The following is a 24,520-nucleotide window of genomic DNA, read 5'->3' as shown; positions in this document are numbered from 1 at the left end:
CAGCCATTCTCCAGCTGATGGGCATCCACTCAGTTGCCAATTTCTTGCCACTACACAAAGGGCTGCCACATTTTTGCAGATGTGGGTTCTTTTCCCTTTTTTATAATCTCTTTGAGATACAAGCCTAGTAGAGACATTGCTGGATCAAAGGGTCTGCACAGTTTGATAACTTTTTGAGCATAGTTCCAAATTATTCTCCAGAATGGTTGGATCTGTTCACAACTCCACCAACAATGTATCAGTGTCCCAGTTTTCCCATATCCCCTCCAACATTGGTCATTATCTTTCCCTGTCATCTTAGCCAATCTGACAGGTGTGTAGTGGTACCTCAGAGTTGTCTTAATTTGCATTTCTCTGATCAATAATGATTTAGAGCACCTTTCTGAAAACTTAAAAAATTTTTTCAATGATATTTTATTTTTCCAAATATCTGTAAAGATAATTTTCAATATACAATTTTGTAAAACTTTGTGTCCCAAACTTTTCTCCTTTCCTCCCTTTTCTTCTTGTTTCCCAAGATAGAAATAATCTGATATCGGTGAAATTTGTGCAATCCTGACAACTTTTGTAGAAAAGAAACATAGCAAACAAGAACAACATTGCTAATCGTTGCCCATCAGAAAATCCTTAATCTCAAGGGCTGTTTTCATGTCCTCTGATGTGCTTGGTAGTGCATTGGGCTTTTGCTATGGATTTAAATGGAAAACACCCAGGAGTGAGGAGTTCTCATCCCCTGTGCTATGGAACCCTTGCTCTCCCTCTCTTGGGTCTGGCATATTTCTTTGTGGGCAGCCCCCCATCCTTTATTGTATTCAATAGGCCTCACTTGAGACCACAAATTGAGAACTAGGAGGTAAGATTACCTCTCATTTTATAAAGGGAAAAACCAGACCTAGAAAGGCTAATTAATAGACTCAAGATCCTCTGACTCCATATCTCACTTTTTTTTTTCAAGATACCAGACAGCCTTGTGATCAGAATAGCTGAGGTTTACTTCTGGGCTCTGATGCTAACTCCATATCCAAGTCACTTGAACCCTCTGGATCTCAACTCCCTCATCTGTAAAATGGGATCAATTGTACTTGTATTAAAGAGTTTTATTTTCCTTGCTTCTCAATGGACCTGGGAGAAGAGGGAAGGAAAGAATTTGGAACCGAAAATAAAATAAAACTGAATGAATGAGCTTGAGGCAGTGTAAGCAGATAGCGCAGATAGAATACTGGGCTTGGAGTCAGGAAAAACTGGGTTCGCCACTTGGGCAAGTCACGTGATTTCTGTGTGCCTCCCTAGGCCATAATTCCTAAGTCTTTGGTGGTCTGGATTCTGCCTTGGAAGGAAGGAGGTAGGAAGTTCCCACACTGGAAGTTCCCATTCTGAATAAGAAAGAACTACAGTTTCATAGGAGACTACCTTCCAAGTCAGCTTGAGCGTGGTGCTGGGGCCACCGTGGACATGAGTTCTGGGGAGTCCAGTTTATGGATCCTAGCTGGGTTGAGGGTGTATTTGTGAACACACACTGAGGCAGGCTGCAGAGTTTATCTCTTGCCCTCTGTCTACTTTCCTGCTTCCTCTCAGCTCAATTCTTACAGTTTGTCTAGGTCTTGTAGATCAGGGAGAGCAGATTTGGAAGTGTGATTTCAGCCACGTGGGCAGGTCCCAATATGGGAGTTCCCTCCATCCATGTAAATCAGAACCTTGTTTCTTTTTTTTCCTGCTGAGGCAATTAGGGTTAAGGGACTTGCCCAGGAGCACACAGCCAGGAAGTGTTAAGTGTCTGAGACCAGATTTGAACTCAGACCCTCCTGATTTCAGGGCTGGTGCTCTATCCACTGCACCACCTAGCTGCCCCAGAAACTTGTTTCTAATTGAGTCTTACAGACACGAAGGAGAAACTGGGAAATTAAGCGCCTTGCCCAGAGGGTTACACAGTTAGTACATGTCAAAGCTGAATTTAGACATGTCTGATTTGAAGCCTGGACCTTTAGCCATGATCCCTTCTGCCTCTCCTACCCTCAATAATGCCCCACAAAGTACCACAGTCTGAAGATGCTTGGTACAGGATGTCCCAAAAGTCTTAGTGCTATCTTAAAATGGAACTAAGACTTTGGGACACTGTTCCTATTGACTGAATTGAAGGGAAGAGGAACGGACTCTTGCAAGGGGGCTGGAGAATGCTCCTGCAAAAAAACCCAGGAAGATGAGGGGCATGGTGGCTGGCATTTCTAAAGGGCTTTAAGGATGGCAGAGGATTTTACATCTGTAGGACCCAATGAGATAATAGTTGTAAAGTGCCTGGCACACAGTAGGTGCTACATAAATGTTAGAATTAGGTGAGCTTTTCTGAGCCCACAACAATCCTGAGAAGTAGGATTTTTTAATAGCTAGGAAAACTGAGGCGTAGTGACTTACCGGGGGCCCAAAGCTAGTAACTAGCATCTGAGGAAGGGTTTGGACTCAGTACTTCCTGTGCCAACCCCAGGGCCCTGTCCATTGTACTATCTGGCAGATACATGTAACCTTATAAATTCTACTAGTGAGCCCGTTTCTTCTTAAGGAAAGTGGGTGGGAAAATGGGTATCCATTCCTTTGAGCACCAGCTCCCCCATTGGGTCTCACAGCTGGCCCAGGGGCTGAAGAAGGAGTGGGTACCTGTTGTGGTGAGTCCAGTGTACTCCGGGGATGGGTTGCTGACAGGCGAGGAGGGAGGAGGCACCTCTACTGACGTGGTGGACTTGGCTGGCGAGAAGGAGGGCACGGGTGATGGAGTCGGCGGGGTGGGCTCTGCCAACAGGATCTCTTCTCTGACCTCTGCTGTGGGCAAAGAGACAGGTTTGCTAGGAGGCAGCCTGAGGACTGGATGGCAAGGGGCAGTCTGGGTTATCTTGGGGAGGAGGTAATGTCAGGAGCTCTCAGGTGAGGACATTGCTGACCCCTCTTCCACAGAGTTCCCTGGGGCCCTGAGAGCTTGGTTAGGTAGCTTTCCCAGGGTCACATCTGTCCAGCCAAGTTGGATCTGAGCAAGTGAACCCAGCTTGCCCTGATTCTAAGGAAAACTCCTCAGAATCAAATGAAATGACATTTGTAAAGCCCTAGCCCAGTGCCTGGCAATGTAGAAGGCACTTAATAAATGCTGCTTTCCTCCTCTCTTCTTCCCTAACCCCAATCTGTGATTCCTTTTAATGTCTCACTACGTAGCTACAATTTTATCCAGATTTTACAGCTCTGAGGATTAAAGAGTGGCCACACTTGAACATTTTCTTGTATTGTATCACGTATTATAAGTTTCTAAACCCTAGGAATGGGTGTGGTCTAGTGGAGCCCATCCTTGTATTCCAGTCTGAGGTCCATCACCCATTCCCTTTATCTCTCAGATGAGAAGACTGGAGAGCTTGGTGATTCTCCCAGTCCTAAGAGGACTATCCTTCAATATTTATGATCTGCTGCGATTTTCACAACTCCATGAATTAGACCAGGGTCCAGGAGTCAGCAAATTACGGGCCGGGGGCCCAAGACATCCTGCTGAACCTGAGTTAGAGAACAAGCGACAGGGATTATGTAGGGAACTCCTAAGTTCTTCTACCAATGATGCTGCTACTTATGGTCTGTCTTAGAAAGTTTCTCGTGATTTGTTCAGGGTCACCCAGCTAATATGATTCAGAGATGGCCTGAAAACCAGATTTCTAGCTCCAATATTAGCTCTCTAACCACTAAGATAGGCTATTATGATTAGCTTTAGTAGTAGTAATAGTAGGGCATCCATTTTATAGATGTTAGATAGGGAGGCATTGAGAAATTAGATGGCCACAATCATGCAGGTAATTAATGGGAGAACCACGAGTGGATCGCCAATCTCCTGCCTCCAAATTTAATTCCACTATAATCCACTTACTCTCTGGGATCCTTCTTTATACCATAAATCCTTGTCCACAAATGGCTTTTCTTTTAAAATTGTTTTTTAAAGACAAGGCAGAACCAACATATACATGCATACATGCACACACATACATATATATATGCACCCTAAAAATGAAGAAAAGCATTACTTTCACAATTTGGGGCACATTCATCAGGCTCCTATGGAATACTAAGGCCTCTGTGCAGAGAAATATCTAGAGTCCAAAACGAGGACTCCAAACTACCCCTTGCCAATCCCACCTATCTTCCCATCTATCCAGTCTTACCAGTGCTTCCTTCCCCCTTCATGGCCCTCATGAGCTCATTGGCTCTCTCCTGACAGTGGAGCGACTCCAGCAAATACAGCACATAGTCATCAAACATCAGGTGTATGAGGTGAAAAGACCCTGGTGACAGAAAGAAAAAAAGTGACCCACTGCCCAGGTCAATCACACCTCTAGGACCCATGATAGTACACATGGCCAAATGGCTACCAAGATCTCATTTCTCCTATGTGGGCTTTTCCCTCTTCCACATCAGAGAATAGTCACCACCCATGCCCCAAATTTTGGAGCTGAGTCACATGCAGCCTTGTATCCTGATCTCATGTTAATAACTTTTTGTTTTTTTAACAACCAAACTTAAGAACAAAATCTCGATCTTCTACCTTTTTTTCTCTTCTTGCCCTAACTTCCCCAATTATTTACTATGTGGGTGATATTGGGCAACTCAAGCAGCCTCAGTTTCTGATCTGTAAAATGAGGAGGTAGATTAGAGGGCCTTTTAACCCTCTCTAATCCTTTGACACCCATTCCCACAGCACCCACCATGTCAAGATCATCTCCTCACAGGGGCCGTATACTTTATCTTCATGTCTTTGCCTTTTCTATCACTTCTACTTCTGAACTTCTGTCTCATTCTACCTGCCCAGGAAAATTCTACTGGGAAATTCAAATATCCTCATCTGTAATGAGGTAAAATGAGGAGGTTTTGGACTGGCTCCCATGAAGCTATAAGTTACTAATCTTCTCTAAGTCTCACTTTCCTTCAAGGTCCAACTGAAGTCAGCTTCCCCATGAAAAAGTCACCAGTGGGACCAGCCCTTACTCAATGTCTCCTCTCCCCCCAGACTCTAAAGACCCTCTTCATTTAAAGTCTGTACTTCCCATCTGATTGCTAAATTATCTTCTTATGGTTGGTTGTCTCATGTGAATTACTTTTGTGTCCCCTAACAAGACTAGAGAATATATTTCTCTAAGGAAGAGATGAAGGACAAACAACTCCTCATATTCTCCCATGATGACAAGTTTTATGGCATGGTAGAGAGAGTGTCAGCTTTGGCAATGTGAAGAACTGATTCTAAGTCTTGCCTCTGAAACATGGGATCTTAAATTTATGTTTGGAAGGTTCTTTAGAAGCTATATCACCCACACACTCATTTTACAGGAGAAAAACCAGGTTTTTTCTTTCTGACTCCCAAACTCTAACTACTATATCACTTATTATATGTGCAAGTCTTCTTACTTCTCAATTAAGTCCAGACAACTCTCTAAGGAAAGGAACTGCCAGTTTTCATCAGATGAAAGAGTTCCCCACACCAGTGTAATCCCAACTCTTTAGCCCATTTCCTTAAGATTCCCAATTGGCCATGGTAGAACATAACAAGATTATTCCCTCTTCATTCTGGAAACCAGAGCTCTTTTACCACAGCTTGCAAAAGCATATTTGGATGCAAGATTTTTTAATAACAGAGAAGTGGATGGACATTGGATCATAGATAAAAACATGGCATATAAGTATTGGTTCCAAGCGTCAACTTGAGCTTTGCTAGAAAAATGGTAGTGTTATTCCATTTGGGGATAAATGCTTTATTGATCTTTTTTTCACTGTAAAGGAACTCGAGTTTAATAAGTCTTCACTTAAGAACCAAAGCTCATCATGTGCCAGCCTGCTTTGGGCAGCTCATATCACTATTGCTCTGCTTTCCCGTGACTGTGGCAGACACGAATGCCCAGAGACTTTTGTCTGCCACACAGGCTCATTTATCAAGAAAGAATTATGAAAGAGAACAGAGTTGATTGTCATGAATCATAGTGGAAAGAGACTTTTGGGAGAAGATTTCTTGGAAGGAAATGTTTTTGGGGAAGAGGTGAGATAGAATGCTTGTGATATCCCCACGGTCTCAGCTAAGCCATCTGACCAAACCTGGCACCGGTGCCCTGGGGTAAGGATGGCATGGAAGGCATAAGATGGTGAGAGCTGGCTGGTTGGGGGGAAGGGGAACTGAACAGAGGCCTCTCTTTTTTCCTAATTAGCTGTTTTCATACAGGGGACGCGTTACCAAAACACAGCCACCAACTGTGCCTTTGACGGATCCAGGCAGAGACGGGGAGCTGGGCTTTTGTCTGCTGGGAATTCTTTCAACTTGTCTATCTCCCCATGCTTAACAACTCAGCAGTGTGGCCCATGAGGAGAGTGGCTAAGTTTTTTTGCTAAATGGGTCCAGAGAGACAGGTATTATTTCAGGCCACCCAAGACTGGAATATCCGCTCACACGGAAGCTGGACAACTATCTCACTCTTCCTTTTTTTAAGTGATGTCACACATCACTTTGACTTCCACTTTGGCTTTGAATTCATTCTGAAATAACACATAATCTTAAAGTCCTCAAAATAAAAAGCATTGAGTTTGGAGTAAAACTCTGGAACTTCCTGTCTATGTGACCTTGAATGAATCATGATAATGATGATGAAGATGAAGAAACTTATGTTTAGAGAAGATGAATTTATTTCCTAATAATAACAATAATGATGATGATGATGAATAAGAATAATAAGAAAAAATCGATGAGTCTAGGGATATATTCTAAATAGGTTGATTCATTTATAATTGCATTGAGGGTCCATCCATCTGATAGCCTCATACTTTAATTATTCTTATTAACTAGGTGCTGGCGAAAGTACTTTCTCAATTTTGACACTCTTGGATAAAGTCCCAGCTGCCCTGCTCTAGTTATGGCAATGATTTGTTTACAAGAGGCAATCATTTTAACCACCTGTACAACAATCTGTAAAACATTACACAAATCAATCATTCAACAAGTATTTATTAAGCAATATTCTGTGCCAGATACTGTTCTAGGTGATGACTCCTCCCCAGAAAAATAGTCGAATAGTACCCAGGTGGTGCAGTGGAGAGAATGTCAGGACTGGAATCAGGAAGACTCATTTCTAAATTTAAATCCAGTCTCAGACATTTATCAGCTGTATGACCCCGGGCATGTCACTTCACCCTGTTTGTCTCAATTTCCTCATCTGTAAAATGAACTAGAGAAGGAAATGGCAGACCACTCCAATATTTTTGCCAAGAAAACCCCAAATAGGGTCATGGAGAGTTGGACAAAAATGAAAAGGACTTAACAAAATCAGTTAATTGATTTAAATTTTCTACTTAATAAAAGAATTAGTGAAATATATACATGAGGCAGCTCCTTCCATACTGCTGTAGATTCAGACTATTTAGCAACAGAGAATCCCTTCCCAATACCCAGAGCTCCCACAGCATTTTGTCTATATCTCCTCATCATCCTTATACTTCTGTAATCTAATTATTCATGTTTATATCCACTCTTCTAGACTATAGGCTCCTAAGAAGAAAGACTTAAGTCTTATTTATCCTTCATCTCCCCTAACATTCAGGACAATGCCATATAAGGACTAGATGCCCATAAGTATTTGTTGAACTGAATTGAATTCCTAAATGCATTTTGGGGGAAAAGTTCATAAGATCCAAAAATTTAGAAGCAGAACTTCAGGGGTCATTAAGTCAATTTGTCATTTTCCAGATGAAGAAACTGAGACTTGAAGGGGTAGTTTGTACAAGGTCACCCAAGAACTGAGCAGAATTGGGATGTACCCAGTGCATCTCCAGGACAACATATATGACAACCTTTTGGAAGCTTGGGCGAGGTTGATAGTCATAAATACATAGATCTGCAAACTGACTTCAATTATGGTGGTTCACCAGTTTTGTTGGACTCAAGATTCACATAGCTTTAGCTCACATACAAATTCTCTGACCCTGAAGCTCATTCTTACCTTTGGCCTTCGATATCATCAGTATACATCCTTACTGGCGCAATAGCAACTCTTCCTTAACTTGGAAGATCGACTTAAGAATTGTTGAGACTGGAAAATTCTCCATCTTGTGATCAAGCTGGAGATGACTCAGCCACATATAACTGTCATGTATAAGCTCCTTCAGAGCAGACACTGATTTTAGTCTCAGGACTCTACCCTCTCAGCCCCGAACAACTTCTACCATGGTGTAGGTGTTTAGTAAATACTTATCGACAGACTGGCTGTTGAACTGATACGTCAAGGAGCCTTTTGGAACTTAGTTGGGGGGGAGGGGGTCTCTTGTTTGGTGAGATGCTCCATTCATTATTTGGTCATGATTTCATCCCATTCCACGGCCCCATGTCATTATTTCCTCCCAACCTGAGTTGTCTTAGTCCCACAAAAGGCTTATGCATGTGGAGTTCTCCTAGAATCAATCTGTTGTCCATTTAATGCTCTTTGTGCCCAGAGAACAAAAGGGAAGAGGCTGTCCAAGTCTGGACCAGGTGGGCTTTCTGTAGCATGTATCTGCAATGCAATATGCATGGATAGATAAGATACACACCGAAGCTGGGGGCACTATGCAAAGTCATGTCTCGGATCACTCGGGTGCCGAAGCAGGACCACATCAGAAGGAACTGCTGGGCGACTTTTTTCAAGGAACCTGGTCTCTTGGCAGCTACCTACAGGAAAACAAGTGATTTTTAATATAAGCAGAACTACAGATGGCATTTTTCATGTCTGGGGCAAGCTTTGAAATAAAAAACCTTCAAATCAACTATTTAAATTGAATTCATCTTGGCTAGAGCAGAGGAAGGGGAGGAAACAGGGAACCTGGGACACATCAAGGTCATTCCCACATGGGAAAGCAGTTTTTGGGTCTGACTGCATTGGGGGCCTACCCATCTGATAGCCTCATACTTTAATTATTCCTACTAACTAGGTGCTGCTGAAAGTACTTTCTCAATTTTGACACTCTTGGATAAAGTCCCAGCTGCCCTGCTCTAGTTATGGCAATGAACAGAGACATGCTTTAATTTCCCTACAGGTTTTAAAAATATGTATAGATATATAATATGTCAAAATATAAATATAAAATAAATACATAAACACAAATCCACAGGCTGTGTCTCCGATTGCAGAGCAAAATTATTTTGTTCATGTGTGGTGTAAGTTTGGGGTCAATTTCCTGATAGTCCAAGTCTAGCTTTTGGATTACCAACCTTTACAACGCACCGGTCCACCATGGTGTCCAACCACTCAATGTACGATTCAATGGGCGACTGCTCCTCTAGGAGATGGTCAAATTCTTGATACACTGTCATATAAGAACCCAGAGTCATGACTGATGGGCCATGTGGGAGCCTTGAGTTTAGTATTGAAAACCCATCATAGTTCCAAAGTCAGAAACGAATTTCTTGCTACCTTTATCCCTTCTTCTATCCCAAACTCAAACAAGAATCAGATGATAGAAATGCTTCTGAATCCCTCTCCCCCATGGAGAACCATGGGATTTTAAAAATGGAAGGTATTGTAAAGCTTTTTTTGCTTCGAGTGCCTCATTTTACAAAGGCAGAAATTAAGGTCAAACAAAAGACCAGAAAGTAAACTCTAGATCCAAGTAAAACTTAAGTTCTAGAGGGGCCCAATAATGACCAGGCTAGATACTCAGAGTAATCTCAATGAGATAGACTCGGTCTTCAAAGCTGGCGCTATGTACAAGGCTACAAAAAAAAATGGCCAAGCCCAGATTCAAAGCTGATTTCAAATATGGTCCTCTCCCATGAGGCCATTGTACTGTCTCTAGGTTAGTCTTGTCTAATATTAAGTCTTTTCAAAGCACAATGGATCCAAACTCAAGGAGAAACTTGATAACAGAAGACAATAAAAATCCTTATATAATAATTTGAGTTGTTTTTTAAAAATGCTTTCATTTTAAAGAACAGTACAATTTATGATATTTTGACTGGTTATTAAGGAATTCATTAAAGGACCCTAGAATTAAAGGTAGAAGATCTAGAAAGGGCATGTAGTCTTCCATTTTAAAAAATATCTTCCCAATTATCAAGTATTTTTTCTCCTTCCTCCCAGCTTCCTCACACAACTACAAAAAGGAAAAAAATAAAACATCCTTGTCATAAATATGCATAGGAAAACAAAACAAATTCCTCATTAGCCACCCACCAACCCTCCCCTCCCCCCCAGCTTTGGCACCTCTCTTTTGGGAGAAATGGAGCTTTTTCACTGCATTTTTAGAGTCATGATTAATCATTGCATTGATGACAATTCTTAAGTTTTTCAAAATGATTTGTTTTTATAACGTTCTTGTTATAGTAAAAATGGTTCTGTTCACTCTAAATCAATTCATGCGAATTTCCCCAGGATTCTCTGAAATTGCCCCATTATTTGGGATAGAGACTGTCTTTTGCCATTATTTGTATCCTATGTGATAGGTGCTTTATACATATGTGCACACACACATATGTACATATACATAAATAATTTAAATATATTCTACATCTATAATTTCATATATGTATTTTACATATTTTAAATAAATATTTTACATCTATACTATATTAGAATATAGATATGTGTACATATATGTGTGCGAGTGAATATATGTCTATGCATATATATTCATATGGAGCTTTTCTTGGTTTGGAATGGCTAGCATTTATACAGCTCCTACTATGTGCCAGGTTCTACACTAAGCATTTTACAAATATTTTCTTGTTTGATGTTCACAACAACTCTGGGAAATAGGGACCATTACCATGCCCATTTTATAGGTTAAGTGATTTGCTCAAACTGCATAGAATGTCAGGGATGGAAGCAGAATTTGAACCTAAGTCCTCCAAGAAGATTTCTTAAATAATTAATTAAAGTGAAACTGGATCAGTATCTGGAGAAATTAGATGGCATAATGGATAGAGTTCTGGGCATGGAGTCAGGAAGTCTTGAATGTTTATTTGACCTCAGACATTACTAGCTATGTGACCCTGGGCATGTTTGCCTCTGTTTCCTCATCTGTAAAATAAGCTAGAGGGGAATATGGCAAACTACTCCAGAATCTTTGCCAAGAAAATTCCCAAAAGTGGTCATGAGGAGTTGAACAGGACTGAAAATGACAAAGCACTAACAATAAGTCAGTAATTGTGAGGACCCAATGCACTCGTGGAATTTTAGATTTTATAAGTCATCTTATAAACAGATGAGGAAATTGTGGCTCAGAGAGAAGTGGCTCATTGGCCTGCTACTAAATTATTGAAGAGCTTGTTCAATTACTGTTGTGTTAAAAATAAGTTTATTCTTCAGTGTTCAACTTGGTAAATACCACTCTTCTATTTAAAAGACAAACAAGGGGAAAATTACCAAATAGGACTTATGTTCATAAAGTGGAGAGTACCTCAGAGAGCTAAGAGTATCCTCTCTTACTGGTGATGGAACCTGGAAACCTTCTCCCTTTCTCTTTAGCCTCTTCTCAAGATGGAAGACTACTTCTTCCCTCTTGGAATGGAAGTCATCATTTGAAGAATTTAGAGATACATGAGGAAAGTTTTATGAACTGATACAGAGTGAAGTAAACAGAACCAGGAAAAAAAATACATACAATGACTGCAACAATAACAAAAAAAAAATCTCCCAAAACAAAATGCTTCAAACTGGATAGTATGTAACCATAATGACTCACCTTGGCCCAGATGAAGGAAAAAATATAAAATACTTTCCTCCCTATCATGCATATGGTCTGATATACTATCAGACTTGATCAGACTTGATGGATGGGTCCATTGGATTTTTCTGAAATGCCTTTTCTCTCTCTCTCTCTCTCTCTCTCTCTCTCTCTCTCTCTCTCTCTCTCTCTCTCTCTCTCGTATTTGTTACAAGAGAAGGCTAACTGTGTGGAGGTGATATATTTAGAAATTAAGGTGATATCAATAAAGGATGTAGCAATAAAAACATTTAAAGAACCAGAGAGAAGTGGCAAGTGGGATCTTTGCAAAGAGCCATGGTTCTAGTGAAGATGAAGTGCTTTATGTTGTTATCCTGAGGGAGAGAAGATTTGCTTTTGCTTTAAAAGTCCAAAATTCATCTTCTTTCTACCAAAGATGGGAGGAAGGGCCCTGAGTTGTGGGGCTATCTGTCTTACACTGTATGATGAGCTTCCTATGTGCCTCCCGAGAATCCTCCATCGTATACAGGGTCTGCTTGGTGATGCTGCTCAGGTCCACATTTCTCCAATCCTCTAGCATTTGGAAAGTAATGTCTGCACTGTGGATCACAGTTCTTGATGCCTATAAGTCAATCCAATCAACTCATTAGTTCATGGCTTATTAGGTTAAAACTCCATACAATTGATCTCCCTTTCTGCTTCCTGGGTACATCTGTTTAGGGAATTTCTTAAACCACTTGGAAATTCTAAATCAAGGGCAGAGAAATTTTCAATCTCTCCACCCCACCTCTCCCAATCTGATTTGGGTTAGCCATTCTTGGGGGGTGGGGGGGAGAGGAAGTTTTCTTCCCATACCTAAGAAAGTCTGAATTCGATTTTTTCTGTGGTTTGTTTCTTCCCATGACCCCCCATTCTCAAAGCAAAGGACAAATCAGCTGGGATATCACAATCCAAGGATCAGTCCTTTATGCTGGTGGGCATGGAATCTAGATCTGCTAACTCTGGGACAGAGAAATAGCCAATGGATCATCAGATCTGAGATTTAGCACTCGAATGGACCTTACATAGGGCACCAAGTCTGACCCCAACATTTTACAGATGGAGAAACTGAGACTCTGACAGTGACATGCCCAAGATCACACAGCCAGAATCATAGATCTACAGTTGGAAGGAACCTCAGAGACTATCTAGTCCAACCCCTTTGTCTTATAGATGAACAAACCCATTCAGGTTAAATGACTTATCCCATGAAGGCTACTCCTGTACTCCATAGTAATATTTGTTTATGGTAGTATAGTTTGCTCCCATTTTATGCAGGAGGACATCTATACTCAGACAAGTCAGGTAGTCAATCAAAAAGCATACATTAAGCACTCACTTTGTGTCAGAAATTGTGTTAAGCACTGGGGAGACAAAGAAAGCCACCTTTCTTCTCCCCAAAAAATCTTCCAAGAAAAAAAAAAAAACTATAGTCATTGCTCTCATGGAATTTCAGTCTAAGGAGGAAGAAACCAAATGAATGAACAAGGTATATGTGGAATATACAGGTGGCAATCTGGAAGAGGAAGGCATTAGTACCTGCAAAAGGGGCAATCACTTGTCCAAGGTCACATAGCAAATATGGCACAGAATTGAGACTTGCACCCTGGCCCTCTGCCAAATTAGGCAGGCTTCCCACTGTACTGCACTACCTCCAGTCATCTATGTATGTCTTCAGCTGGGTGGCAATGTTGACATGAGCCCACTGTTCCTATGTCCATATACTGATTTTCAGAGATGTCCTTATTTTTATTTTCTTTCTTTTTCTTTCTTTCTTCTTTCTTTCTTCCTTCCTTCCTTCCTTCCTTCCTTCCTTCCTTCCTTCCTTCCTTCCTTCCTTCCTTTCTCCCTCCCTCCCTCCCTCTTTCTCTTTCTTTCTTTCACAACTGGGGTTAAGTGACTTGCCCAGGGTCACACAGCTAGGAAGTGTTAAGTGTCTGAGGCCAGATTTGAACTCAGATCCTCCTGACTTCAGGGCTGGTGTACCAACTAGCTGCCCCCTTATTCTTATTTTCTATATAAACTCTGCTCTCTAAGAGGCAGTGGTTTTTTTAAGAAAAAATACCACTATCAAATCAGGAATTAGATAAGGAGGGAAAAGGGAAAGCTTAAGGGCCTAAAACATAATGAACCAAACCAATAAGCATTTATTAAGCACCTACTATGGGCCTGGTACCAGTTAAGGGATGGAGATACAAGAACAAAGAATCACACAGCCCTCACTCTCCTGTTTCTCTTCAGAATGACCCTGTGTGCCAGTTACTACAAATTATTATTCCCATTTTACAGCTGAGAAAAATGAGACCCAGGACTGTGATTTGTTCCTGATCATACCACTAGACAGTATCAGAGAAGGGCTTCTGGCTGAGGTCTTTGTTATTAAACTCCCCAGTCTAGTGACCTTTCTACCCAATTATTTAGCCTTCTAGGATCAGGAATAATTAATAATTACCTTAACCTATAATGTGGTATAGGTCATATATAGAGATTACATATCTGGAGTTGGGAAGGACTTTTAAAGTCATATTGTCCAAGTGTCTCATTTTAAAGATGAAGAGGCTGAACCTTAGGGAGGTGGAAGGCAGGACTCAAGATCAAGTTTCAAGACTCCAAGGTCAGGATTCTCTCCAGGATACCATGATACTTCCCTTTTGACCTGCTACCACTCCACATGGGTTCAAGCTTCTGGGCTCTTCATGGGTGCTATTTTTTAGTTCTTTTCTCTCCTTCATCACTTTTCAAATCATTATTAATTCTTCTTAAATGAGTTTATTGAGAAGGGAGCTTTCATCTTTTATAGCTGTACCTCAGCCCTAAGCATGGGGCTGGCACATAGTAGGTGCTTAATAAAAGTGTGTGGACTGGTTGATTACAGAGAAATAAAAGCTTTCATTTGCAAAGCATCTCCCAACCTACAAGTGCTTTATTTACTTCCACTTGGTCATTGGATATATCCAGGGATATTTCCAGTCGTCCTTGTCTCCATCTGGCCTTTGAACCAAAATGGCTCTGGAGGGGAAAGTGAGGCAGGTGACCTTGCCCAGCCCGCCCTCACTTTATTCAATTCACTTGCATGTCATGGCCTCAGCTCCCTGACATCATAAATCTCTTCAAGAATGAAGGATAAACAACATCTCAGAAAAAAACCTGCAATTGAAAAACATTTATTCCCACCTTCCAGACGAGAAAATTGAGGGTCAAAGTGGGTGATAACTTGCCCAGTAGAACATAAGCTTCTTTAGGGGGATAAGGAGAAGGGGAACTTTTATTTTTGTTCTCCTATACATCTAAGCCACGGCCTGGCACAGGGAAGGAATTGAACAAGTGTGTGTGAGATGGCAGTGCCCAAGATCCCCCAGGCAATGAAAAAAGATCTTGAAGGCTCATCTCCCAATGCTACAGAATAACCAGAGGTTTCATTTAGCTTCGCCGGACACCCAAGGCACTGCCAAGGTGGACATCCAGCCTCTGGAAGATTGAAGGACATCTCAGGTAGATATGGCTTTTTTGTTACATGGGATGGTTCCTTCTATGAGGAGAGATGGAGGGCTCAGGGAAGCGAGGACAGGGGTTGGATTCAGGCCTCAGCTCTCTCATGAGGAAATGACATATTAAAAAACATCCAATTTCTTGTGCAGCATGTGGGAATATGTTTAGAAGAATTGCACCTGTTTAACCTATATTGGATTAATTGCTAGCTAGGGGAGGGGAGTTGGGGGGAAGGGAGGGAGACAAATTTGGAACACAAGGTTGTGCAAGGGGGAATGCTGAAAACTATCTTTGCATGTATTTTGAAAATAAAAAGCTATAATTTTTAAAAAAATTTTCAATAAACCTTTCCTATTTCTCTAAAAAAGATGAGAAAATTAACCTTCCCAGTACTTCAAAGAGTACCTGGCTCACAGCAAGCACTGAAGAAATGCTTTTGGAATGACTGACTTATTCATCAGAGTGAGGGGGGAATACAGGTGTGGGAACTGCAGGTACTGTCACATTCACTTAAAGAGTTGGGTAGTTTTGCAGAACTGCTTTCTTTCTTTTCTTCCTTCCTTTCCTTCCTCTCTTCCTCCTTTTCTCCTTTCCTTCCTTTCATTCCTTCCTTCCTTTCCTCCTTCACTTTCTTCTTTCCTTTATTTCTTCCTTCTCTACTTCCCTTCCTTCCTTCTCTCTCTCTCTCTCTCTCTCTCTCTCCTTCTCTTCCTTCCTTCCTTTCTTTCCTCCCTTTTCTTTCCTTCTCTCCCTCTCTCTCTCCTTCTCTTCCTTCCTTCCTTTCTTCCCTCCCTTCTTTCTTTCCTTCCCTCCCTCTCTCTCTCCTTCTCTTCCTTCCTTCCTTGCTTCCCTCCCTTCTTTCTCTCCTTCCCTTCATTCCTTTCTTCTTTTTCTCCCTCCCTTTTTTCTTTCCTTCCTTCCTTCCTTTAGCTTTTAAAAGCTTTGTATATACCATCTCACTTGATCTTCACAACTGCCTAGTGAGCTGGATGCTATTATTATTTCCATTTTCCATGTCTCACTTCCCATCCCTCAGCCCCAACACCAGCCTTTTGTCCTTTCATGCCTGAATACCTCTTGACCGGGGCTGACTCTGTGCTCAAAGAGAAGTAAAACTGGGAACTTCTGGAGGCGGAGTCTGCTTCCCTTTTGTTTCTGTGTCCCCGACTCCTAACACACTTATTTGACATGTATGGTAAGTGCTTAATAAAGCTTATCCACAGAAGATTGTTACAGAGACAACAACAAGGTAAGAAGCCTACAGAACTATGGGGATCAATAAGACCCAAGTTCAGCACTCCCTTTGACATTCATTAGCTTCAGGACCCTGAGCAAATCCCTTTAATCTCTCTGAGACTCAATTTTATTTTCTGTAAAATGGGGACAATAATAGAATCTGGTTGTTTTGAGTATCATATTTTATATATATGTATACACACACGCACATTGATATATGTGTGTGTGTGTGTGTGTGTGTGTGTGTGTGTGTGTATTTTATAGTCTTTCACAAACCTTAAAGTATTATATAAATATCAGTGAAGGGACAAGGAGAAGGTTCACAATTGTATGTTCACATTAGAGTTTCTTGAAGCCCAGAAAATTTTAGCCATCTTAGAAAACCCTCCCTACCTACAAGGGACCAATTACTTTAAAAACTCCTAAGGACAAAGGCAACATGAAACTATATTCAATGAGTCCTCATTTATTGGGCATCATGGAGAACTGAATTCTAAGCATCCCATAGAAGGGTGTTTTCTAGATAAGTAGAACTTACTCCATTTAAGCATATGCATACAACATGTATTACATACAACATTAAATATGTGTTTAAACATTTTTAAATATTAAACATTTAAACATTAAACATTAAACTCTGTCTTTTTATATGGAATTTTCTGAATTTAGTTTTTTCTTAATAATTTGGGGTTTTTTTGGTTGTTGTTATTGCTGTTCAGTCATTTCAGTAATGTTCAATTCTCCATAACCCCATTTAGGATTTTCTTGGCAAAGATACTGCATTGGTTTGCCATTTCCTTCTCCAGCTCATTTTACAGATATGTAAAAATAGAGTGAAGTAACTTGCCCAGGATCTAATAAGTGTCTAGAGGCTGGATTTGAACTCATGAAGATGAATCTTTCTGACTCCAGATCCAATATTCTATTATGGCGCCACCTAGCTGATTTGGGATTAGAACAATAGCTGATGGCACTTTTCAGTTTATAAAATTCTTTACAAGCACTCTCCTGTTTCACTTCAGAATGACCCTGTGTGGCAGTTACTACAAATTATTATTATTCCCATTTTATAGTTGAGAAAAATGAGACTCAGAGAAGTGATTTGCTCTTGACCATACCACTAGTTAACATCAGAGGAGGGATTCTGGCTGAGGTCTTTGTTGCCAGACTCCCCAATCTAGTGATTTTTTCTATCCAATTATTTAGCCTTCTAGGATCAGGAATAATTACTACAGGGAGGTCTTTAGAGATTTTATATCTGGAACTGGGAAGGACCTTTAAAATTATATAGTCCAACTGCCTCATTTTAAAGATGAGGAGAATGAACCCAAGGAGGTGGAAAGCAGGACTCAAGGTCAAGTTCCAAGACTGCAAGGTCAAGGTTCTCTCAAGTGCACCAAGATGCATCGCTCTTGACCACCACCACTCCACATGGGTTCTGGCTGCTGGACTCTTTTGGGGTACTGTTTTGTAGCTCTTTTCTCTCCTTCCTCACAATCATTATTAATTCCTCTTAAATCCTGCTGCAGTGAATGCTCTTACCCACCCCCTTTCTTAATCTATTGTAGCTTTGGGAATCGGACAACAGGGTTTGTTCGAGTTGTAAGTCAAATGCCAATAAATATCTTCTGTCCTGTAGATTAAATGCTAATAAACACACTATCCTATAAAGCATATGTACTTCTATATTGTATCTAGGATATACTGCAACATATTTAACATATATAGGACTGCTTGCCATCTAGGGGAGGGAGTGGAGGGAGGGGGAAAATCGAAACAGAAGTGAGTGCAAGGAATAATGTTGTAAAAAATTACCCTGGCATGGGTTCTGTCAATAAAAAGTTATTATAAAATTAAATTAAATTAAAAAAATAAATAAAGTATATGTACTTCTATGCACGAATTTTATGCAAGTCTGATGATATCCATTTTTCCTGCATTACGGAATCTGAGGTTGAGAGCATTTAAATGATTGCCCAAATCACCCACCCAGGTGGAGCTTGGATTTTAATTCCCTTCTCCTCCTCACTCCACATCTAGCATTTCTTTTATCACACCATGCTGCCTCTCAAGAGGAGCCAATCACACACGTTCTGAGGCAGATGACTTCAAATATCCAACACACATTTTCCCTGAAAGTATTTAGCTGATCAGGTATTTTATTCCTTATCTCCAAGAAATCATAACCACCCAGCGATGAACTGTCCAGGAGACACATGCAGGACTTCTATAAGAAGAGGTCCTTTTTCTCAATTGGCCAGTTGCGTACAAAACAAACCCCACAGATTGGATGGCAAGCAAAATACAAAAGACATTGTTTTAATTACCTGGCAAAGATGGTTTAGTGATGTTTGCCGTCTCAGAATTTGGGAAAACCTTCTTGACACTGCAGATAAAAAGAATTACAGTTTGAAAAGGTCACATTCTCAGGTCGAATTTGGGTTTTCTCAAGGACAATTTCAAAACCAGACCCAAATCATCAAACACCAATCATACCATGATATATTGACATTTTCTAAAACCAATAGTTGAACATATCATGTCTATTTCTTTGCTCCACGCCTCATCAACGTCAGAAATAATACTCCAATAAAAATAAACCTTAGGGTTCTTTTTTGACGTTGTTGTTAGAGGTTAGACTTCTCTCTGACAATCTTGTTTGGCCTGGGAAATATTGGAAAACCAATGTAATGATTCATCCGTATTGATTTTCCTTTCCTGAAGTATAAGTTCCATTGTTTCTACCTTTAAATAATTAAAGATAGTCGATGGAGGTCTCACAGAAATTCTCTTAAAAAGTAATTTTTGTAAAATTTTGTAAAACATCAAAACTCACTGAGCAATGCTATTATGTCTGGTGACGAGAAGTCCTGCATACAGCAGGCACTTAATAAATATTTGTTGACTTGAAAGCCTCTTGGACTTGGATTTGGTATTGCTATAAAGTGGAAATGGTTTTGGCATTTAAATTTGTATATATAGGTTCATCTGAAGGAAAATGTTCCTGTCTTTGCTTTAAACAAACGTGTTCTCTGGTGGGGAAGGGAACTCCATCAGTAGGGACTCATGAGCCATGTTTTTGACTGGGTGATGACCAAGAAGGTACCCCAATAAAGGAAATACGTGAGGGGAGCAAGAAGTGAAGGAAATAGCCATCAGTGCTATATTTCTGCTGGACAACCTCATTAATACTTACATTTTTAGCAAGATACATGTTCTCAGTTGATAAAATAGACACATAGAAACACAATATAACTTATTACATAAATTGAACTAAAGTTTTTTTTTTTTTCAAAGCTTCAATACAATCTAAAAAAACAAAAAACAAAAAAAAGAAAGCCGTCACAGTCAAAAGAGGATGGTATTTGTAAGAGGAATATCAAGGGCTCTTTGATCAACCTATCTTTGCCTCCCACCCCCCACAACAAGTTCCTCATTCTCCCTGGGCCTCTGGAAGGGGTGGTAACCTGGTTCTTTCCATTTATGACACACATTTTCTAAAGTGCATTTTCAGACTCTCCGGGGATAATTGCTTTCTTCACGATCCAACAGGTACCAAAATTGGAGCCACCGACCATATCGCAGACTTTCCACATTTTGGTATTGTCCCCATAATTAGAATGTGAACGGGACCACTATTCTGATTAATCTTTGAATCGGGTAAATAAATAATCAGAAATGTTCCCGGGATTATTCTAATTGGTGTCCAAAGCCAGCTCTCCAAACAAAAAGAGACAGAGAGAGAGAAAACAATACTGCCCTCTCCCCACCCCCACCAACTTCTAATTTTCCAGGCTGATCAATTGTTAATCCTTCTCCTTAATTACTTTTTTTTCCTTTAACTTTGTGATGTGGAATCTAGTGCTCCTGAAAAGAAAGGAGCTGAGACCCTGAAAAGAAGCCGGCTTCATCAATAGGTGTGCTCCACAGGCAGCCCTCTCTAAAGCGTGTTTGAAAGGCTCCCCTTTGCCTGTGGAGAGAGGGTAATTTGATCGCCTTCATTTTCCATTCTGGCATTTCTTTGGAGCAAGAATGGTGAGCTGTATTCAAATTGTGCAGGACTTTTTTTTTTTAAGGGAAAACTTTGTTTTGCTTAAAATCATGTGAATATTTGTTTAATATCAACAAATTAACGGTGCACGAGTCTTCTCAAAAAGTGCAAGGAAAAACTCACGTGGATGGGGAAACGTGATCCGATGTATTGCAGAGTTCTGGTGGGTGAATGGGGATTGCAGGAAAAAAAGCAAGATTTATGGCCCCGACTTGCGAATGAATGCCACGATTGGAGTTTCTCATTAGTCAGACCAAGAAACAGGATAGAATGGTGAAGCTACAGGGCTCTTAGATGTAGGCCAGAAGAGAGCTTAAGGGTCAGTGAGTCCAATTGTCTCATTAGACAGATAAGGAAACTGAGGCCCAAGGAGATTAAGTTATATTTCCAAGATTTCGGAGGTGAGGTCTGAAAATGTGTCCCTACTTCCAGAGCCCGCGCCCTTTCTGAATTCAAGAACCAGGCTGGCCACATAACGAGTGATGGCCCTGGCCTTATGCTCTGTCCTTCCCCGCTGACCAAACATCCTTCCACAACTTACATTCAAACTTGATGTTTCGCAGATTCTCCGGAAGGTCATGAAGGGCGACCTTAAGCCACTCGTCGAGCTGTTTGGCAAACTTTCGGATGACCTGAGTCAAGCTGCAAAGAGAAAGGGTCCATTTAGAGAGAAGGCCGGGTCCCTCCCAGGGGAAGCCGAGACAGGTTGGCCTTTTACAGGTAGAGGAGTGAAGGGTTAACCAGGTTGACAACCCAGTTGGCTTGTCTTGAAGGGGACCTAGCTCAGATGCTGCCATTCATGTCCAACAAGGGCATCCTTGGCTTTGAGGTCCCAACAAAAATCCCACCTCCTACAGGACCTGGCTACGGTCCATTAGTTGGGCACACTCGGGCTCCTCCTGAAACCTGGCGTCCGTGAGTAGGAATACACAGGAAGCCTTTCCCAACTCCTCTTCCTCTGTTAGTTTTCCTCTTTATTTTGTACACAGCTTGGTTCATACATATTTGTTTATCCTTCCAACTCTATTAGATTGTCAATTCCTTGAGAGCAAGGACTGACAATTGCCTTTTTTTGCTTAGCCTGGAATAAAGCAAAAAAAAATTTTTTTTCCTTGAACTGAACTTTCTACCTACCTTCCCAAACTGGGTCTTCATGGGAGAAGCCTGGGGCCGTCAAGATCCTGTTTCTAAAAGGCCATTGCTCCCTAACAACCCTCTGAGATAAGTAATGCAAGCACTATCATAGCCATGTTGCAGATGAGGAAACTGAGGCTCTGTCCTGCTAGCAGTCACCCTCGGAGCCATCCCTCCCAAAGCACATAGAGCCAGCCTTCTTCCCTTTACCAATATGGCGCCTCCCTCAGAGTAAGATTTCATGCATTTCTTCATTCTAGACATCTCTGTTCCTATGCTAACTATTGAGTGACCTGCACTGGGTCAATGTAGACTAGACCCCTCTGGGGTCATTGTGACTGTGGAAGATGATGCTCAGAGAGTGTCCACCCCCTCCACATCTTTCTGCTGCTCCTGGATAATTAAAGGGAGCCACTTCCTAGTGGGTCACAGGACAACTAGGAGAACCTGGCTGAATTTTGTACCCACTGTGATATCCCTGGCTCATGGACAGCTGCCCTAGCTCAGCTCCTGGGAGAGGGGACTGTTCTAAGCCTCTGCCCACTGTTCACCTCTGTGGGTCAAAAGCCATGGAAATTACAGCAAGACCCCTGCTGTGGCTGCTAGAGAAGCCACGGGAAGGTTTCCTTTTCAGTCCCTTTGAAGAACATTTTCTGCCTCTGAGGCATCAATCCTGGCCCCAGTTTGGAAGGCCAGGCTTTGGCCAGGAGCACGGGATCACCAGCAGAGAGGACTGTGGGTGGGGTTTGCATTGGGTTTCCCATAGCCCAGCTGACTTTTTATGAAAAGTTCGCTTACCACCAGAGCTAGCCTGGGAGGGCTTTTGTTCTGTGTATTCCTACTCACGGATGCCAGGCTTTCAGGAGGAGCCCGAGTGTGCCCCAACTAAGGGACCGTAGCCAGGCCGGGGCGACTTCCACTTCAAATCCCGACCAGAGTCACTGAGCTGACCGCCAAGGAAGAGCTGGGTCGATTTAGCACAACAGCTCGATGTGCAATTATTAAGCACCAACCCAAGCTTTGGAAGATGCTCTGCCCTCAAGAAGCTTACAAGCCAAGCCAAGCATTTCAGAGATCATCAGTGACCTAGTTGTAAAGCTAGCAACCTCGTTCTCCTTCCTCTCTCTGACCTACAATAATATCCAGCACTGAACACGGAGCCTGGTATACAGCAGGCACCTAATTAATGTTTATTCATTGATTGATTCATAGACTACTCCCTCCTTGAATTTCTCTTCAACTTCGATACCTATGTCAACATTGTCTTCTATATATATATGACATAAATATTTCTTCTCCGGACTTTCTTCCTGAGATATGGCCTCACACTTACTGGGCCTCCTAGACAGCAATTCTTCCTCATGATTTTTCTATTTGATTTAATGACTCTTGTCCTTCAACCTTTGGCTGTGGATATCTGATTTCTGTGTGTGTGTGTCTGTATCTTGTATGTCTGTGTCTGTGTCTGTATCTCTGTCTCTCTGTCTCTCTTCCCCTCTCTTCATCTATCTGTCTGTCTGTCTCTATCTCTCTGTCTCTGTCTCCCTGTCTGTCTCCCTATCTCTGTCTCTCTCTCTCTCTGTTTGTCTCTCCATCTCTCTATCTCTGTCTCTGTCTCTCTGTCTCTGTCTCTGTTTCTGTCTCTCCATCTCTCTGTCTCTGTCTCTTTCTCTCCTTCTCTCTCTTTCTCTTCTCTCTCTCTCTCTCTCTCTCTCTCCTCTCTCTCTCTGTCTCTGTCTCTCTCTCTCTCTCTGTCTCCCTCTCTCTCTCTGTATTTCTGTCTCCCTCTCTGTCACTGTCTCTCTGTGTCTCTGTCTCTCTGTGTCTCTCTCTCTCACACACACACAAGGAAGAGCCATCAGCTGGTAGGCAGCATCAGGGATGTGGCTGTAGCTGAGCTGGGGAAGCTCAGAGTGGGCAGTACTCCAAAGATTGCTCTGCCCAGTGTGCACCTGACCACAACCTACGGTATGTGGCAGCCAGCAAGCAAAGCTCTGACCTGGATGGGAGACGGAGCACAATCATGGTGGCTCGTTCCGTTCTGGAGACCTCTAATTGTTCTGAAGTTTTTCCTTACACCACCTCTAGATTTTTCTCTCTGTAACTCTATCCCCAAATTACTCCTAATTCTGCTCTCTGAAGGGAAGCAAGATGAATAACTCTCTCTATACAACAACTCTTCAAGTAATTGTGATACCTAAAATGTAGCCAGACAGCCTAGTAATGTGATAGAGAGAGGGCCAGTCCGGGAGGCAGAAAGACTTCTGAGTTCAAATGCAGCCTCAGACACTTACTAGCTGTGTGACCCTGTAAAGTCACTTAACCCTGCTTGCCTCAGTTTCCTCATCTGTAAAACAAGCTGGAAAGGAAAATAGCGAACCACTCCAGTATTTTTGCCAAAGAAAGGAAAAGGGAAGAGTTTCATGGAGGAAATTCAACCATCTAGAAATGTACATTCCTGCCATGTCCATCTCATCCTCTTAACACATACCCTGAGGACAAGGGACACCCTGAACAAGAAGCTGATGTGGCTCAATTGCCCCTCATGTGATCTCATGGCTAGCCCAGCTTACGCCTGCAGCTGGGGCAAGAAGAGTGAACCCCTTGGGGTAACTAGTTGGTGTAGAGCAGAAGCCCTGAAGTCAGGAGGACCTGAGTTCAAATCTGTCCTCAGACAGTTAATATTTCCTGGTTGTGTGACCCTGGGAAAGACCCTGGGACCAACTGCCACAGCAAAAAAATAAATGAACCCCTCTCCCCTTCCTCATCTGCTAGTATGGTTGATTCATCCAAGGTGTCATTGGCAGACAGACCGACAGACATTGGGGCTCTAGGGTGCTTTCTTTACTGGTAACAGAGATTGGGGAAGAAGCAGATGGTTCA

At 41.7% G+C, this 24,520-nt stretch overlaps 1 protein-coding gene across 3 annotated transcripts in view; it reads right to left on the bottom strand.

Moving 5' to 3' along the window:
• Nucleotides 1-24,520, bottom strand: part of RFX4 (regulatory factor X4) — a 134,241-nt gene that overhangs the window by 17,821 nt on the left and 91,900 nt on the right. For 2 of the 3 annotated variants that reach the window (XM_051961474.1, XM_051961475.1), the window contains exons 9-15: nucleotides 21,045-21,145; nucleotides 18,780-18,838; nucleotides 12,166-12,310; nucleotides 9,236-9,330; nucleotides 8,578-8,695; nucleotides 4,182-4,301; nucleotides 2,650-2,811 (exon numbers count right to left, since the gene is read on the bottom strand). In XM_051961474.1, the coding sequence (XP_051817434.1) occupies nucleotides 2,650-2,811; nucleotides 4,182-4,301; nucleotides 8,578-8,695; nucleotides 9,236-9,330; nucleotides 12,166-12,310; nucleotides 18,780-18,838; nucleotides 21,045-21,145 (800 nt within the window). The remainder of the gene's footprint in view (nucleotides 1-2,649; nucleotides 2,812-4,181; nucleotides 4,302-8,577; nucleotides 8,696-9,235; nucleotides 9,331-12,165; nucleotides 12,311-18,779; nucleotides 18,839-21,044; nucleotides 21,146-24,520) is intronic. The other variant, XM_051961477.1, reaches the window with a different exon arrangement.

The sequence above is a fragment of the Antechinus flavipes genome, chromosome 5, assembly GCF_016432865.1.
Source record: "Antechinus flavipes isolate AdamAnt ecotype Samford, QLD, Australia chromosome 5, AdamAnt_v2, whole genome shotgun sequence".
In the NCBI taxonomy this organism is placed as follows: domain Eukaryota; kingdom Metazoa; phylum Chordata; class Mammalia; order Dasyuromorphia; family Dasyuridae; genus Antechinus; species Antechinus flavipes.
The sequence above is the reverse complement of the archived record's forward strand: the minus strand, read 5'-3'. Positions and strand labels throughout refer to the sequence as shown.